At 41.4% G+C, this 17520-nt stretch overlaps 1 protein-coding gene across 1 annotated transcript in view; it reads left to right on the top strand.

The window, feature by feature from the left end:
- The window catches only part of PTTG1IP (PTTG1 interacting protein), a 268479-nt gene extending 253323 nt beyond the window's left edge, over positions 1-15156 (top strand). The window contains exons 6-7 of the mRNA XM_069225712.1: positions 10010-10056; positions 12287-15156. Of these exons, the coding sequence (XP_069081813.1) occupies positions 10010-10056; positions 12287-12330 (91 nt within the window). The 3' untranslated portion in view covers positions 12331-15156. The remainder of the gene's footprint in view (positions 1-10009; positions 10057-12286) is intronic.
- The last annotated feature ends 2364 nt before the right edge of the window (positions 15157-17520 follow it).

Below are 17520 nucleotides of genomic sequence, written 5' to 3' on the forward strand. Positions count from 1 at the left end.
TTCAGAACAGAAACTCCTGTGAGGTAAAATTACATTTGAAGATTATATTACAGAAAAACAGATAAATATTGTCAAGGTTTATTCGAAGAGTTTGATAGTAGACCGTTCCCGTGGAAGTCGGCAAGGCTACAGAGTTAATGTATGAATTAACCTTATGTTTACAAGGTTCTTGTTTAAGATATTAAAGTCAAAGAAAAAACGAACTTTAAAAGAGCAAGCATCTACAAATGTCAAGGTTATAAACAAAGGCCAAGTTTAAAGGAGAAACGAACTGTTAACAAATAAGCATTTACAAATTCAATGGTATTAAACCAAAATAGAGTTTAAAAGAGAAACTTAAATAAACAAGCATTTACAAATACAAGTTATCAACAAATGTCGAAGTAAGAAAGGAGAAACAAACTTTAATAAACAAGCATTTACAAATACAAGTATTGACAGAAGTCACAATAAGACAGGAGAAATTAAATAACATAACCTATATTTTGCAGACTTTGATTTTGTTATCACTTTCAGACCAGGAAAAGTAAATGGGAAGGCAGATGCTCTATCTCGAATTGATACCGGTGCAGTTAAAGAGCCTCCAGAAAAAGAATTGATTATTCCACAAGAGAAGTTCATATCTGCCATATTGTATGAAAATTTAACCAAAGAAATTCAAGAAAACTTAACATTCGAAGGAATGCTGAAGTGGTCCAAAGAAGGCCAAGGAAGAGAAATCAAAAAAGGTTTGCCATACTTTAAAGGTGCACTGTATGTTCCGACTGTGGAGCTGCAAGAAAAAATTCTTCAGGCTTATCATGACGATCAATTGGCTGGACACAAAGGAATTCAAAAGACTCAAAATCTAATGCAACGAGAATTTTGGTGGCCAAAAATGAAAACTCAGATAAGACAATATGTGTCAACTTGTGACAAATGTCAGAGGGAAATCAAATAGAACAGCTTCACAAGGTCTGTTAAGACCTTTGCCCACTGCACCCCATGCCTGGCATACTGTTACTATGGATCTTATAGTGGACCTCCCTAGTAGCCAAGGTTTTAACACTATCCTAGTTTTTGTAGACACTTTCACTAAAATGGCGCATTTCATTCCTTTGAAAGAAATCCCTCGAGCCCCACAGGTAGCACAGTTGTTTACACAACACATAGTACGTGCCCATGGTATCCCAAAAATTCTAGTTTCAGACAGGGGGTCCCAATTTGTTTCTCGCTATTGGAAGGCCTTTAGTAAAAGATTAGGAATTGATTCTCGTTACTCTACCAGTTACCATCCTGAAACCGATGGGCAAACAGAGTGAATCAAGAGTTAGAACAGTATTTAAGACTCAATTTATTCGATAAAGCGAAGGAATGGCCCAAGTTGATGTGGGCAGCTGAATTTGCTTACAATAATGCTGTTCATTCCACCACTGGGTTCACCCCCTTTTATCTGAACCATGGTAGACATCCTAATGTAATGTTGGGTAAAGAAGATGATTCAGTGCCTGCAGTAGAAGAGATGGTGAGGGATTTGCAGACCACGTTAGTTAGGGCTAGAAAAAACATCATTCAAGCAAAAGACTCATATAAGACTCAGGCTGATAGAAAAAGAAGAGAGAGACCCATTTATTCGAAAGGAGACAAAGTTTGGTTATCCACTCGTCATTTACGTCTCAAAGGAAATCGCAAATTTCAGCCACGATTTATAGTCCCATTCAAAGTTGACAAGATGATCAATCCAGTGGCAGTTAAATTGCAGTTGCCAGCTCATCTAAAGATACATCCTGTTTTCCATGTCTCCTTGTTAAAGAACAGTCCTCCAAATTTACGTCAAAACTCCCCTCCAATTCCTATCCAGATTAGCCCTGCAGAAGAGTATGAGGTCAATCAAATCTTAGATTCCAAAATCCGTAATGGCCAGCTTTATTATCTAATTGATTGGAAAGGTTATGGTCCAGAGGAACGATCCTGGGAGCCGCACGAGTATGTACATGCTTCAAGATTAGTGAGAAACTTTCCTAGAACCTACCCAAGCAAACCTAAATTGGAGAACTGTTCCTTGAGGGGGAGTACTGTCATGACCACACAAACTTGCCAAGTCAAATCAAAGAAGTGCATGAGAAAAGCAAAGAGATATCCTCAGTGGAGACAGCAAAGCCCAAACTGGAAGAAGGTTTGCAGAGTAATCTTGCGCCTATTTCAAAGGAAGAATCAAGAAGAGAAGATCCAAGATGGCCGCTGTGAGTCCTGAAGGTTAGTTACAGTTCTAGTCTTGCAATCGGTTGGTTGCTAGGTTACGAGCTCTCCAGCTGGAAGCCTTGCACTTCAACTGAGGTCTGACAGGAATCAGCTGTGTGGAGAGAGAGCGCGCTTCAGAACAGAAACTCCTGTGAGGTAAAATTACATTTGAAGATTATATTACAGAAAAACAGATAAATATTGTCAAGGTTTATTCGAAGAGTTTGATAGTAGACCGTTCCCGTGGAAGTCGGCAAGGCTACAGAGTTAATGTATGAATTAACCTTATGTTTACAAGGTTCTTGTTTAAGATATTAAAGTCAAAGAAAAAACGAACTTTAAAAGAGCAAGCATCTACAAATGTCAAGGTTATAAACAAAGGCCAAGTTTAAAGGAGAAACGAACTGTTAACAAATAAGCATTTACAAATTCAATGGTAATAAACCAAAATAGAGTTTAAAAGAGAAACAAACTTAAATAAACAAGCATTTACAACTACAAGTTATCGACAGATGTCGAAGTAAGGAAGGAGAAACTAACTGTAATAAACAAGCATTTACAAATACAAGTTATCAACAAATGTCGAAGTAAGAAAGGAGAAACGAACTTTAATAAACAAGCATTTACAAATACAAGTATTGACAGAAGTCACAATAAGACAGGAGAAATTAAATAACATCAGCTGATTTGAAGAACGCATTATCACCAACTATATATATATATATATATATATATATATATATATATATATATATATATATATAGCAACATAAAACCAATCTCTAACAAAGGTTGAGAAGTTCTTCCAGAATCAGTAATAAGCATTTTTTTAAGAAGAGCTATCATTTATAGAGAGAAGCAAGGCTACAGAGAACTCAGGGTGAGTGAAGAAATAATAGAATTAAAGAGAATTAAGTGTTGAGAGTAGAAAGTGAAAAACTGATGTTGTATGTCCCTAGTAATTGCGACTGTGACTCTTGCAGGTGCTGTATCCAATCTTAGATGTGAAGAGGCAGACTGAGTACTGGCGTTCATCATCTCTGTGGCAGTCTCTCTACCATCCCATTCCCCTTTCCCCCTCCGGGGTACTCAGCACGAAGGATTAATATTCGTTGTGAGTAGCTCGGGTCGGGACTGAGGAGTTATCTTCTGCTTCTGAGGAAATCGAATTGAAGTATCCTGACAACTCTCCACCTTTTGCATGAAGATTGAGCAGTGACAGTTGAGGATATTTTATCTCCCTCATGAAATATGCAATGTCATTCGGGCAGCCAGACTTTCTTCTGCCAAATTCAGCTGCGCCTGCCAATGGGACAAGTTGTGGCTTCGTATACATCTAAATCCACTGATCCTCTGTCTGCATCCTTGGCTGAAGTCCTTCTGTTTGTTCTCTCCCTAGCCTGGCAAAGCTCCGCTTAGGGCACAGTTAAGGGATAGCTGTATGCCATTCAACGACTTTGACGGAGCCAATTCGGGCCAGATCATTGTCTGAGCATTATTTGGAACAGCCAGACGCAGGAGAGGAATGGGAAGGGTCCGAGGACCCTTTAGAATCTGGATTGCAACAGGACTGGTATGAGGATCTAGGGGAGGCCAGTGGTCTGGACACGTCTCTAGATACAGGTATGCTCTCTCCTCCTAATGTGGCTACAGAGGAGGGTGCTTCTTTCGCTATGGTGTTGCGTAGGGCAGCTGAGGTCTTGGACCTAGATTTGCCTACGGTGCCAGTCAGGACAAATATCATGACAGAAGTGCGTCAGCCGGGGGTGTCAACATCGGAGCCGTTGATGCCCTCTCAATGAGGCTCTTACGGACGTCCTTCTGGGTACGTGGTCCAAACCCAGCACAGGGGCTCCTGTGAATAGGATGGTGGACCGCCGCCATAGACCCGCTCCCAGCGACCCTAGTTTCCTGACACAACACCCCACTCCTGAGAGCTTGGTTGTCCAAGCCTCTACTTCCCGTGGTGCCTTCCCTTCCGCTCCCCCAGGTAGGGAATCCAAGAGGCTGGATCAGCTTGGGAAGAAGATGTTTTCTTCCACCAGCCTGGCGTTGAGGTCCGTAAACACCTCTTGCCTATTGGGCCCTTATTCCCATACTTTATGGGATACGGTGGCGCAAGTGCTGCCCCAGGTCACGGAGGGTGTACGGGGCACTCTCACCCAGGCTGTAAAGGATGGGAGAGATGCAGCCAAGTTTACGATCCGGTGTGGCTTGGACACGACCGACTCGCTGGGCAGAGCGATTTTATCGTCATTGGTCCTACATCGCCACGCCTGGCTACGTTCTACTGGTTTTTCAGGGGATGTCCAGTCTAGCTTGATAGACATGCCCTTTGATGGCTCTCGCCTTTTTGGTGAAAAGGCAGACTCCGAGCTTGAGAGGTTCAAGGATTCTCGAGCCACGGCCAGATCCTTGGGCCTTTCAGCACCTGCATGACAGCAGTCTGTCTTTTGCCCCTTTCGAGGCTTCGGAACGGGCGTGGTACCACGCCAGCCACCGTCCTCAGGCTTCACAGCATCCCGGAAGAGGACGTAGTCGTGGTACCATCAGACCCCTAGTGTGGTTCCGCTGGATCATGTCCGTCCAGTTGGAGATCATACGGAAGGGCTACTCCCCTCCCTTCCATTCTTTCCCTCCTTCTGTCCCTCCGACAAAGGAATGTCTGATAGAGGACCATCTAGCTTTGCTCTGCGAGGAAGTTACAGCTCTCTTGGCCAAGGGAGCCATAGAAAGAGTCCCGATATCAGAAGTAGGCAGTGGTTGTTATTCCCGCTACTTTCTGATTCCCAAAAAGAACAAAGGCCTTCGCCCTATCTTGGATTTAAGGGACGTCAATCTCTTCCTCAAGCAGGAGAAATTCAAGATGCTCACTCTTGCTCAGGTTTTGTCTGCCCTAGACCAAGGAGACTGGATGGTAGCGTTGGATTTGCAGGATGCATATTTCCATATTCCTATCCTGCCAGCCCATAGGCGTTACCTGCAGTTCAAGGTGGGCCATGAGCACTTTCAGTTTAGCGTGCTTCCTTTAGGTCTCACCAGTGCTCCTCAGGTGTTCACAAAGGTGATGGCGGTGGTGGCAGCTCATTTGCGCAGGTCAGGGATCTCAGTCTTCCCCTACCTAGACGATTGGCTGTTGAAGGCTCCTACGCCCCAGGCTCTCGTCACCCACCTCCAGACGACGGCGGACCTCTTGCATTCGCTGGAGTTCACTATAAATGTGCCGAAGTCACACCTGACTCCCTCTCAGAAGCTCACTTTCATCGGAGCTGTTCTGGACACAGTGCATTATCGGGCTTATCCTCCCGATCAGCGGGTTCAGGATATTCAGGTTATGATTCCGATGTTTCGGCCTCTATCCTGGATCAAGGTGAGACAAACTCTGAGGCTGCTGGGACTAATGGCTTCCTGCATCCTGTTGGTCAAGCATGCCAGATGGCGCAGGAGAGCTCTGCAGTGGGACCTGAAGTTCCAATGGGCACAGCATCAGGGAAATCTTACCGATGTGGTTCAGATCTCGGAGAGGACTGCAAAAGATCTGCAGTGGTGGTTAGTGAACTGCGAGTGGGTCAAGGGCAGACCCCTCTCCCTTCCCCAACCAGATCTAACGGTAGTGACAGATGCGTCACTTCTGGGATGGGGCGGCCTTCTGGGAGAGGTGGAGATCAGAGGTCACTGGTCTCCGGTGGAATCCGGGCTCCACATCAACTTGTTGGAGCTTTGGGCGATCTGGCTAGCATTAAAAGCATGTCTTCCTGTTGTGAAAGGGGAGGTGGTGCAGGTGTTCACAGACAACACTACCGCAATGTGGTACTGCAACAAGCAGGGCGGTGTGGGGTCGTGGACCCTTTGTCAAGAGGCTTTACGTCTCTGGACATGGCTGGAACAGCAGGGCATGACCCTTGTGGTTCAACACCTGGCAGGTTCTCTGAACGCCAGAGCAGACAAACTCAGCCGAAAATGCTTAGAGGATCACTAATTGTGTCTCCATCCAGAGGTGGCGCAGGGACTCTTTCAGCAGTGGGGTGAGCCTTGGTTAGATCTGTTCGCCTCTGTAGAGAACGCGCTATGTCAGCAGTTTTGCGCGTTGGAGTTTCCAAGGGGGCTATTGCTAGGCGACGCTTTTCATCGCGAGTGCAGTTCAGGCCTCCTGTACGCCTTTCCGCCTATACCACTTCTGCCCAGAGTTCTCAAGAAAATCAAGAACGACCGGGCCCAAGTAATCCTAGTGGCTCCGGATTGGGCATGGAGAGTTTGGTATCCAGAGCTTCTCAAAATGAGCATCGGTCCTCCAATCAGGCTGCCTCTTCGGGAGGATCTTCTGTCGCAGCAGCAGGGGAAGGTTCTCCACCCGAACCTGTGAACTCTGCGCCTTCATGCGTGGAGATTGAGCGGCGACAGTTGATGGTTTATGACCTCCCTCCCGAGGTCTGTGATGTCATTCTGGCAGCCAGGCGTCCCTCTACTAAGTCGATCTACGCCTACCGTTGGAAACGTTTTGTTTCATATTGTTCAGAGAGGTCTATTGATCCTCTTTCTTCTTCTATGTCTAACATCCTTTTGTTTATTTTGTCTCTCGCCCAGCAGGGTTCCTCTCAAGGGCTATCTTGCAGCCTTATCGGCTTTTCTTCAGTTGCCCAATCAACCATCTCTCTTTAAATCACCTGTAGTACCGAGGTTTTTGAAAGGGCTTGTACATCTATTCCCGCCTGTGCCTTTTGTTATGCCCCAGTAGGATCTTAATTTGGTTCTTACCTTCCTTATGTGTGTTCCCTTCGAGCCCTTGCATAACTGTCCTCTTCGGCTGCTCACTATTAAGACAGCTTTTTTGGTGGCAATTACATCTGCCAGAAGAGTTAGTGAGCTACAGGCTTTGTCATCAAAAGACGCCGTATCTCACAATCTTTCCTGAAAAAGAGGTTCTCAGAACTCGTGCCTCTTTCCTCCCCAAGGTGGTGACCCCTTTCCATCTGGGTCAAGATATCACCCTACCCACCTTCTTTGCACCACCGCATCCCTCTAAGGAAGAAGAGCGTCTCCATCGGCTGGACCCAAAAAGAGCGTTATCGTTCTACCTTGACCGCACTAAAGAGTTCCGGGTGGACGACCAACTCTTTGTGGGGTACGTTAGTGCAAAGAAGGGTCGAGCAGTGCAGAAACTACTATGCTACGCTTTGGCGAAGAAGCAGCCTCCTGAGGGCTTGAGAGCTCATTCCACAAGGGGGAAAGCTGCTACTACTGAGTTAGCATGTGGCGTACCAGTGGTGGACATGTCGGCTGCAACGTAGGCTTCTTTGCACACGTTCGCAAAACACTACTGCCTGGATAGCCAGGTGAGAACAGAGGGGCATTTTGCCTGGTCTGTTTGCAAGACTTTCTTGTGTAAAAATCTCCTGCAGACCCCCCGCCATGGGTTATAGCTTGGGTATCTATTCTAAGGTAAGGAAGCTGCAGCTAGAAGTCTCTATCAGATGAACAAGTTACTTACCTTCGGTAACGAGGTATCTGGTAGACACTCTATCTAGCTGCAGATTCCTTACACCCGCCCAAGCCTCCCCGCTCGGGGGAAATTTTTCTCATGTAGATATGTATATATTTGTATATATGTATTTATGTTTACATATGTATATTTTTGATTTGCCTTTTTTTTTTTTTTTTTTTTTTTTGCCTTTCTTAAAAGCATGAAAGAATTTTTACTCCAAACAGTTAAAGAGGTGAAATACATGATGGTTGGTTCTTCCATGACTTTGAGCTTCTGGCGTGGGAAGTTGTGGAAAAGAACTGACGTACGCGCATCGAGACGGCGTCTATATAGACAACCGTGATGTCATAGACGGCTCCAACAATGCTGACGACGCACGCGGAGCTGGTCGACGCACGCGGAGCTGGTCGACGCACACGGATCCGAACGACAACGGCGCGGGCGCAGGGTACTGCTCAGAAAAAACTCCAAATTCGAAGCTGACGCCAGGGAATTCTAAGGTAAGGAATCTGCAGCTAGATAGTCTCTACCAGATACCTCGTTACCGAAGGTAAGTAACTTGTTCTTCTTGGAACTAGAGCATCCATTTTACCAAAAGTGGTTAATCTTTTTCACATCGGATAAACATCACCCTGCCAACCTTTGTACTTCTTTCCTCATCCTTCTAACGAAGAGGAGGGACTCCACTGTCTACATCAAAAAGGAGTGTTATCGTTTGATATTGAGCGTACCAAAGAACTCCGGGTGGATGATCAACTCTTTGTTGGATTTGCAGGGGTAAAGAAAGCAAAGGGAATTCAGAAGAGAACCATATCTCAATGGATCATAATTTGTATTAAGATCTGCTATTTGATGGCCAATCGACAGCCTCCTGATGGCTTACGAGCTCACTCTACCAGAGCAACAGCAGAGACCAATGTGTTGGCTAGAGGGTTTTCAATCCTAGACATCTGTCAGGCAGCTACATAGGTATTGTTGCACACATTTACTTAACACTGCTGTCTCGACACTCTGGACATTTTGCCTGGTCTGTCCTCCAGGATTTCTTAGTTTGAGAGAGTCTGCATATCCTCCTTCGGGGAGTCATTGCTTTGGTATTTATTCTTAGGGAAGGGATATCCGACTAGAATCCATCAGATGAAAAAGTAAGTTTGCTTCGGTAACTCGGTCAGGTAGAGACCCTATCTAGCTGCAGATTCCTTACCAAACCTCCCAATCTCCTCATTCAGTGAACTTTCCTATCACAGTCTGAGATCCTTTCAGATGGCACAGGCAAACTAGTAATTCCTTCTCAGTTTGGCTTCATGCTTCTGGTGTGGAAAAAATAGTCAAGAACTGAGGTCCGTGCTGTAGGATGTGCTTCTATAGGCACTGCTCACGTCACTTCTGGCATGGACGACGTCAGCGATGCCACTTGGAGCCACCTACCTGTTCCCAAGGGGTATTGGTCAAAAATTTGTGGATTCAGTCATAGGCCTGGGACTATTTTAAGGGATTAAAGCTGAGGCTTTACCAGTTAAAGCGTTACCTAAGGTAGGTAACATGTTCATCTGATTGTGATGGATTAAATTAAGGGAGTATTCGAACCCACTACAACAAATATTATTAGTTGTTAGTGATATATTTGCTAGAGAAGGGATACTATGTGAAATGTTAACATGCAGTTGTATTTAGTTCACCTCGTGTGCCATGAAGAGTTTTCTAGATACGTGTAGAATTAAACACGTGCAAACTGGTCCCAGTCATTGGAGCATTGATGTTATAATTTTCTGTGGCATTGTGGGATTTTTAGTGGGTGGTAGACAGTTCGGTACTGTATAAAAGAGACTTTACCTTGCGAGCTGTTATTTTCCTTTATAAACGCTGGCAGTTACTGTTTACAGAGTCACTTAAAGGTTCCTTTAGATTTCCCAAGCTTTTCTCCACAAACCTGGGTTGCCATTCATTTGTTTTTGGATTGTTCTGCTGTTTGTAGTTTAAAATATGTTTGGACTGGAAGATTAGGTAAGCTATTGTTTGCGCTTTGTTAATCAATGTTATAATGAACATGATATTTTGCATTGCTGCACTTTTCTTGTAATCTATGATTCCATGCGACTTAACCTTTTCACCTAAAGCGCCAATTCAGTTGTTATGCACTTACTTCTCTGGACCCCTACTACAAAAAAGATCGCTTTTTAGGGTGCGAAGGACTTCATTTATGAACTTTGTTACAATGCATGTCTATGATTTGTTGGCTTTCATTAATGAAATGTATTGTGAGATCATGATTTCAAAGCTAACCTTTACGTTTTTGCAAATTTATAGACGAAGCGAAATGAAGAGCAGGCATGATGAAATTAGGAAGAAATATGGTATGTTTCATTAATATGTTTTTCCCCAAAAAATTGTAGCAGACCATTTTGCATGACTTGTCCCGTGATCGTAAACTTTTGTTTGTAGTTTGTGTCTAATGAATGCGGTAGGAGTACAACTCCCTACTGTTCTGCAGTGCCTTCCCTAACTGCTCCTTTGCGCCTTCCTCTAGTTAAAAATATCTGCAGACATAGCCTTTGCAAGAGAAATGTAATTACGATTTTGTTAACTTAATCTAATTGTGCACCAATATGAAACCAATTTAATTAACCACTGGTACAAAGATTAAACAATTGTGTGTGGTGCAGATGCTGACAATAGGTTATAAGTTTGTTAAATCGATTCTCACCTCTCTTTTTTTTTTGTTTAGTTTTTTATCTATTTTGTTGTTTGTTTGCTTCAATCTTTAAGTGTAAGGCTATTGACTTCCGTTCTACGCATATAAATTGTATAAATATGTGTTAAAGTGAGTATAAAAGAAAAGGTTGTTGCTTAACAGTGCAACACATTTGCTATTTGTTTCACAATCTTGATAACAGTTTTGTTACAGCAATTTCAAGTTTTGGTTTTGGATACTTTAGTTGGCTATTAGTTCACCAGTGCCCCACATGCCCTTTTTGGCTGTTGCCCCCTACCCGAACTCGTGTATGCTCTTTGACTTAGTCGTAGAGAGATTCAACAATTGCATCAGGACTGAGTAAGCATATCTTTGTCCTAATGCATATTTCTGTGAGCATGGTATACTGTTTTTTTGTAAATGTGTCTATTTGTTGTAGAAAGACCTATTATGTACTGCATCAATAATTAGAGTGGGCTTTGGTGCTGGTTTACTTTCTTGTCAACATAACTTACTTTCACCCTATTCGATTGCAACTACAACTAGGCAATGGGTGGAATGCTTGATTTAATCTCAGCCACTCGCAATCCCTCAGGGCTGCATTCCAGTTTAACATTTTTGCCCGCCCTGGCACTCTAGACAGAAGTCTACCAAATGCAAATCAATAATAATGCTGTTCCTCATAGTAATAGTTTGTAGTAAACCACCAGAAAAGACCCAGAGTGATTGGCAGTACCTGAGATGCATACTATTCATCATGTTATTGTTATTGCAGTTGACGCCCTACGTGCAACAAGTATGCCCAGACGTGGGTCCGGTGCTCAGTAACATAAGACTCAAGCTACACCCTACTTGCGAGCCCCAATAAGGGCTAAAGTGATCTGGGGTTACTTGTGGTTCCTTTTGTAGGTGGCCTTGCCTGGCACTTTGGGACATACTGTTCCAATGAGGAGCAGAGTCGGTAGTGATTTGCATAAAATGGGCAAGTGTAACAAACTACAACAGTGCACATGTAAAGTGTAGCATGCTATTTATTGCCATTACCATCTGAGGTTGAGGGGCCAGGACTCACTTGAGGCGAAGCTTACGTACAGCTTCGTGCAGTCTTAGTGTTGGCACTGGATCGCATAAATGGCAATTTGATTGGAATGTAAAATGTTGCCTTATGTTGTAGGTTCTTTCGGAGGGGGCATGGTCTAAAAGGTGCATCATCTGTAAATATGTTGATGATGCACCTTTTAGACCCTGTACTTGTACTTTTTTTTTATTTCAGCTCTCATACTAAGTGTTCATAAACGTGGAGCTCTGCAATGACAGCGGGCTTTGGAAAACAGTTGCTGTCCTAATTCACGTGCATAGAATACTCAGAATGCCTCTGCCCCCTTTCTGTAGATTGTTTTACATGGCATTACTATCGTAAGCTTTTAGACCAAATTGAGCTTAACTACAATAAAGGTCCTGCACTGTTTAACGACGCAGAATAGAAAATTCTGTTAATTCATGTCTTGTTAAAGACCATGTGAAAGTGTTGGTTATTTTGTTAGTGTGTTTTGGAACCTCTGAATTTTTAACAAAGTCATGTGACAATAGTGCTGTGAAAAGTACAAATAGACTTGTTCTCTTCGAAACAAATTCTCAAAGGAGATTAGGGAAGAACCATTCCCATCCCCTCAATTTATTTCCTCGATCAGTACCATTGTAATAAGGCTGGCTAGCTCGATGCTATTTCATGAATGTAGTAACACCAGCAAATGAAGACCAACTTAGTACTCCTGAGCTTTTTAAGACCGTTTGTTTTTCTCGGGAGAATAATAAAATGCAACTATCTTCTCACAAGGTTGCGACTAATTCTGCATGTTTAAATGATGTATGATTTGCATTTGTCTTCCCAGGTTTGTTTAAAGAGGAAAATCCTTATGCCAAATTTGACAACTGATTTACACGTCTGCCAATCATTCAACATTTTGGAAAATGTGTGACTTGAAGATGCATCGGAGTTATTAATGCTGCAGATTCTGCAATCAGAACCCAGTGAAATGCTTGTCAAAGATATCAGGTTACAGAATTACACATGATTGTACATTGTAGCCTTCAATATTTTTTTTTTTGAAGGATTACGGCTGGAGATAAAAAGCCATTCTAAGCTACATGAGCATTCCATACTTGACCAAACATGGGCTGCTAGTTCTAAATATTTGTGATGTATCTTGCTCTTAGTTTGAATCCCATTTTACAGATATCACGTAATCCCTATGGTTAGTCATTTGCTGATGATCCAGTTATTCTGCTCTGAAATCGAGAAAACAAGGGTGCACATAGGCAATTTTTTTGTTCAACTCTGTAATCCTCTGAACTCGAAGGGCACTACTTCATGCATGCTGTTCTCCCACAAGAAAATATTGTTTTCAGATACTCATTCACCAGAGAGATTCATATAGCTAAAAAAGATCTCTGAAGGTGCCAGTTTATTTCCAGTGGTTTCATTGCACAACACATATGGCACTAATTTAAATCAGGTGCTCTTTGTCGATCTTTCTAGCAATGTCTCGGCTGTAGATTGAGAATTTCTTTTGTAACTATTCACTACAGTGAGTTTGTGTGTTTTAAAGCCAAAGATCAAACTAGCTCAATATGGAGATTTTGGTTATCACTCTTCACAAAAAATGTCCACCAAATTATGACAGAACACTGCAAGTACTTGCTGGAGTAGAACATGTTTGGCATCTGTAGTTAAAAATATAAGAAACCTATAGCATGGACTTTGCATAAAAACAATGGTTCATCATCATGTTCCTTGTATCATTCAGGTATACATGTTTTCACTTGCTTCAACTACTAGCTGATAGAACAGCATGGAAGTCAGTGTCTCTTTGACTTGTAGTTTGATAGGGTTCAATAATAGATATTGTTGGGAGATAGCATATGTTTTTCTAGAAAAAGACAATACAAAAAATTGCTTGTTAATAAACTATTGTTATGTTGTCTTACCTTTTTCATTTATCTGTAAACATGAAATTCTATGCTGTAGCAATCTGTGCTACGATCCGTTCCTGAACATTAATCATTGAAGGATAGGTCTCAAAGGAAACAACGTGCAATTTACATTCTTACATCAACACTTCAAAAAGTAAACTACTTTATCCCTTGGTTTATTTTTCAGTTATTCATGTACATAAACCAAAGAAATAGAAATTCATAGTTTGTGATTGGTATTTGTTTTTATTTGTTAACTGGATAAGGTGTTGCCTCCATGGCCATTAATGAATATTAGTAATAATAATAGTAGTGCGACAGCTTCAGTGTTTCTCAGTAGACTTTTGTTGGTTTTATGTCCTTGCAAACATTCGTTATTTACTTTGTAGCCTCACATTTAGTTAGGATTTTAAAGAAACTTTTATGACTTTGTGGCCATTGTCCATTCAGCTAGAAAGATCAAAATCTTACAGATGGCCAGCTTTATACGATTGGGAATTGAGGGCTACAGTACTATTGTAATTTTCATTGTTTATGCAAATTGTTTGACCAGGAGAAAATGCAGTTTCGTGACTACACACAAAACTAAATTGTAAGTAACAAAGCTCTGTGTGCATGAAGGAGACTCTACTCTAGATCCTAGGAGGTACATCCCAGTCTTATGAAATTGAAATCGTACAAGACGCTCACAATAGACAAAGCGTGCATAGTGTTCAATTAATAAACAGTAACCTATGGAGTATCCATGTTCTATAGGGCGGTGACATTTCTCAAGGATGCAGTGAAGTGTCTTCATTCACTACTTACCAGATAGGTTATTCTAAATTTGCCAAATGTCTTTTTTAATGACTTTTTTATAACTTATTTTCAAAATACAGCGTATCTATTTTTGTTTGGTGGTTCCAACATACTGGGGAACACATTGGCTAGGAATCTGGGCCAATGGAGCCAACTAAGTACAGAGCAGACTGTAACTTCTTCTCTTTATGTACTACATCTTGCTGTTACTAATAGTTGCCCCAACATAAACTTTTGGATTTTTATTTTCCTAAACCTTACCATTTTCCCCCTGGATATTGTCTCAGCAATCCTCACCTTTTTCCAAAGGTTTAAGCATCAATCTTTTGTTTACTTTTTTCTTTTCTGATACCTGTCACTGAAATCATTGCGCTCTTCCACAGTGGAGAATAAAATCAGTTCTTTAGATAGGATTGAGTGTTTACTGATGTCCTGTGTTGTTCTAAAGAGCTTTAATGTTATACTATGTGCTTGCCTCTCTCGCCATAAAATGTGTTTTTGGTTTTATCCACCTATTTATGCAACCTCATTAGTGAATGCCATATGTACGGCAGGGAAACCATCTTGAGCAGTGGAGGCAGATTTACAAGTACCACAGTTTTTGTTTGGATCAACTCGCAAAAGTGGAGGAGTATTTTTGCTTTCAAAAAGTAGTGAGGTACTGCTTTTCAGAGTACCTACCATGGCTACCTACTGTAGATCTGGCACTCCTATACTGTTAATGAGCTAAATAACCAGACAACTCTATTTTTCTTCCAAGAGAATACACAAGTCTCTTTGCAGCTTTGTCAGAATACTGTTGTAAATTATAAAATCAATTATCGAAGATTAATCCAATAAACTGCTGTAACACTATTCTCAAGCTTTGTACGCTGTCTCCTGTAGTGACTATGTAGATACCGTAATATTACTGATTACTTTTTAAAATGTGAACAAATTAACTTACGTTTCTTTGTTTGGTATGTTAGCAGTAAAGCTTTGCCAAACAACACCTGTCTCCAGAGTTTTCATTTTCGGAAACAATAGCATTTTAAAGTGTATGCATTTGTAAATGTGTTTTGAGCTTTATTTGGCCATACTAAATACAGTGTTCGGGGTGTTGGGGACAGGGAGCATGAAAAACAACTATTGTGACAAGTTCTAATCTTTGCCAACTTCATAGTAAAACATGAGGGGCTAGGGTGGGAATTTGCCAATATATATATATGAGACCTGAAAACATATTAAGCATGTATGAAGACTATTGCATCGCTTGCATCTAAGCATCAGTGCAATCCCCTTTGATCTTATGCTGATGTCTTGCTCTCTCAACAAAAACTCTGATATTTATAGCACAAATATCCTAGAACTAATCCTTACACCCAATGAACCCGGGTTATTCATGTATCAATATAAAATTGATTCCTCTGGATTCATTTAGAGAAATACTCAGATCTTATTAAACCATATTCATATGATGTCAGGTCTATCAAAAACTTGGTAATCAATCTACAAAGAATTTATGCTCAAGAAATGTACTTACTTTGTATGAACGTCTATATGCATGAACTCCAGAAGACAAAACATGACCATTTATATGAACATGCAGATTGTGTAGTGCTCAGTGAAGTTAGATGAATATGAGTTGTAAATAATATTTGATTGCCATTTTTGAGGTACTTCTGATCTGTACTTATTTGTATTTATAAAAGAGCAAAGGTTCCTTGTGTCCATAGGTTGCTTAAATAAAATAATTCCTGTGCACTGTGTGAACCAAGAAGTTGATGTTTCGACCCTCTTAGAGTAAATCAGTGGGTCTCATCAGGACAGAGAATACCTTATGATTGTACAGAGAGAAAGGCCCAGGTCCTCGTTACTAAAATTGTGCACATCCCAAAATGAGTGTGAATGATCAAGGGAAGTTTGATACTAACTTACAAAGCACCGCAATACCTAATCGGTCATATGTCTGTGGATAAATAGATGACAATATACCCAGCATAAGTAGCCTATAAGTACAAGAAGCAAGACAGTGAGCAAGCTGTCTTACCTGTTGATGAATAAATCAGGCTTTCGGCTTCTCTGAGAATTAGGAATGATGGAGGTGTCTGGGCAAAAAATGTGAGAAAGGATAGCCATGAGTTGTGGTTCATCATGGGATCATCACAAACATCTAAGTTCACCAGTGTTATCCTCACCATCGCCAGATGCACAAAAAATTCAAAATAGGGCTGACCTGTGTCCATGTCCCTCAAAACGCCACCAAACAATTAGAAAGGTTGGACATTGTAGTTACAGTCTTTGAGGCTGTAGCAACCTTTGTAATCTAGGCAACTGTACGATTCCCTTTAGCTCTAAACACCAAGGATAGGTTGCACTTGTCACTGAGTGGGTGCTTGATTTATTTAATTATTTATAAAGTGCCCTTAATCAGTTGAACTCCCTGTAGGCACTGGTGGACTGGTAGAAATTAGCAAACCATTTTTCTCTTTCTTTTGCTAATGAAATGAACCATACCTTAACAGACTGAATGCTGCATTACCTAGACTTTTTTCATTCTATGCCCATTGTCGACAAAAATGTATGAAGAGAATGTTTTCTCCATCATAGGATACTTGCTGATATCCATGAACACTGAATACGTTTGCCTTCCAGTGGAATTCCTGGAAAACTAGAGAGAGACTGGGGGTATGAAATTAGTGAAAAGGAGGAGTGGCAGGCGTTATTACTCATGGATAACCTGAGGTCTTAAGACGTTTCACATTAGAAGTAGTTAGAAATACCTACACCAAACCTCTAACTGTGCTTATATGAGTGTTAGGAAAATGCTCCAAAAGGTTTCAAGTATATAACATAGCAGAAATACCTTTAGGAAAAAGGCAGAGGAAAGTGTAGTCTGTTGCTCATAAACCAATGAAAAGCAGTATGAATATATCCCTTAAGAACCTAGAAAAAAGTTGTAATAAGAAACCGGCAACTATCGACACATTTATGCTGAGCTCAAAGGCAGATTCAAGAAAGTTGAGAAATAAATGGTGGCAAGAGAGGAAATTAGGGAACTAGTCTTCCTGCAATTGTAACAATTATAAAGGTAATGCAGATGCATTGTCTGTCAAACTAATTGGTACTCACTGGAGAATGGTTTCCAAAATCACCTTTGGAAAGCAATGAAGATGAACAAACTAAGAAGAAACATGTAAGTGAAGATGATTCCTGTGCTAAGAGGGTAGTAAAACTTCATATAGCTTTGAATCTATTTTCGTTACTGAAAGCAATAACAGGAAACCAAGAAAAGAGGAAAGAGGTGGTGATTAAAAACACCTACATGGCCCAGCTGTTAATGATTCATATCTATACATTGTTCTTGAAGGACAAG

This window comes from Pleurodeles waltl, chromosome 3_1 (assembly GCF_031143425.1).
Source record: "Pleurodeles waltl isolate 20211129_DDA chromosome 3_1, aPleWal1.hap1.20221129, whole genome shotgun sequence".
Classification (NCBI taxonomy): Eukaryota; Metazoa; Chordata; class Amphibia; order Caudata; family Salamandridae; genus Pleurodeles; species Pleurodeles waltl.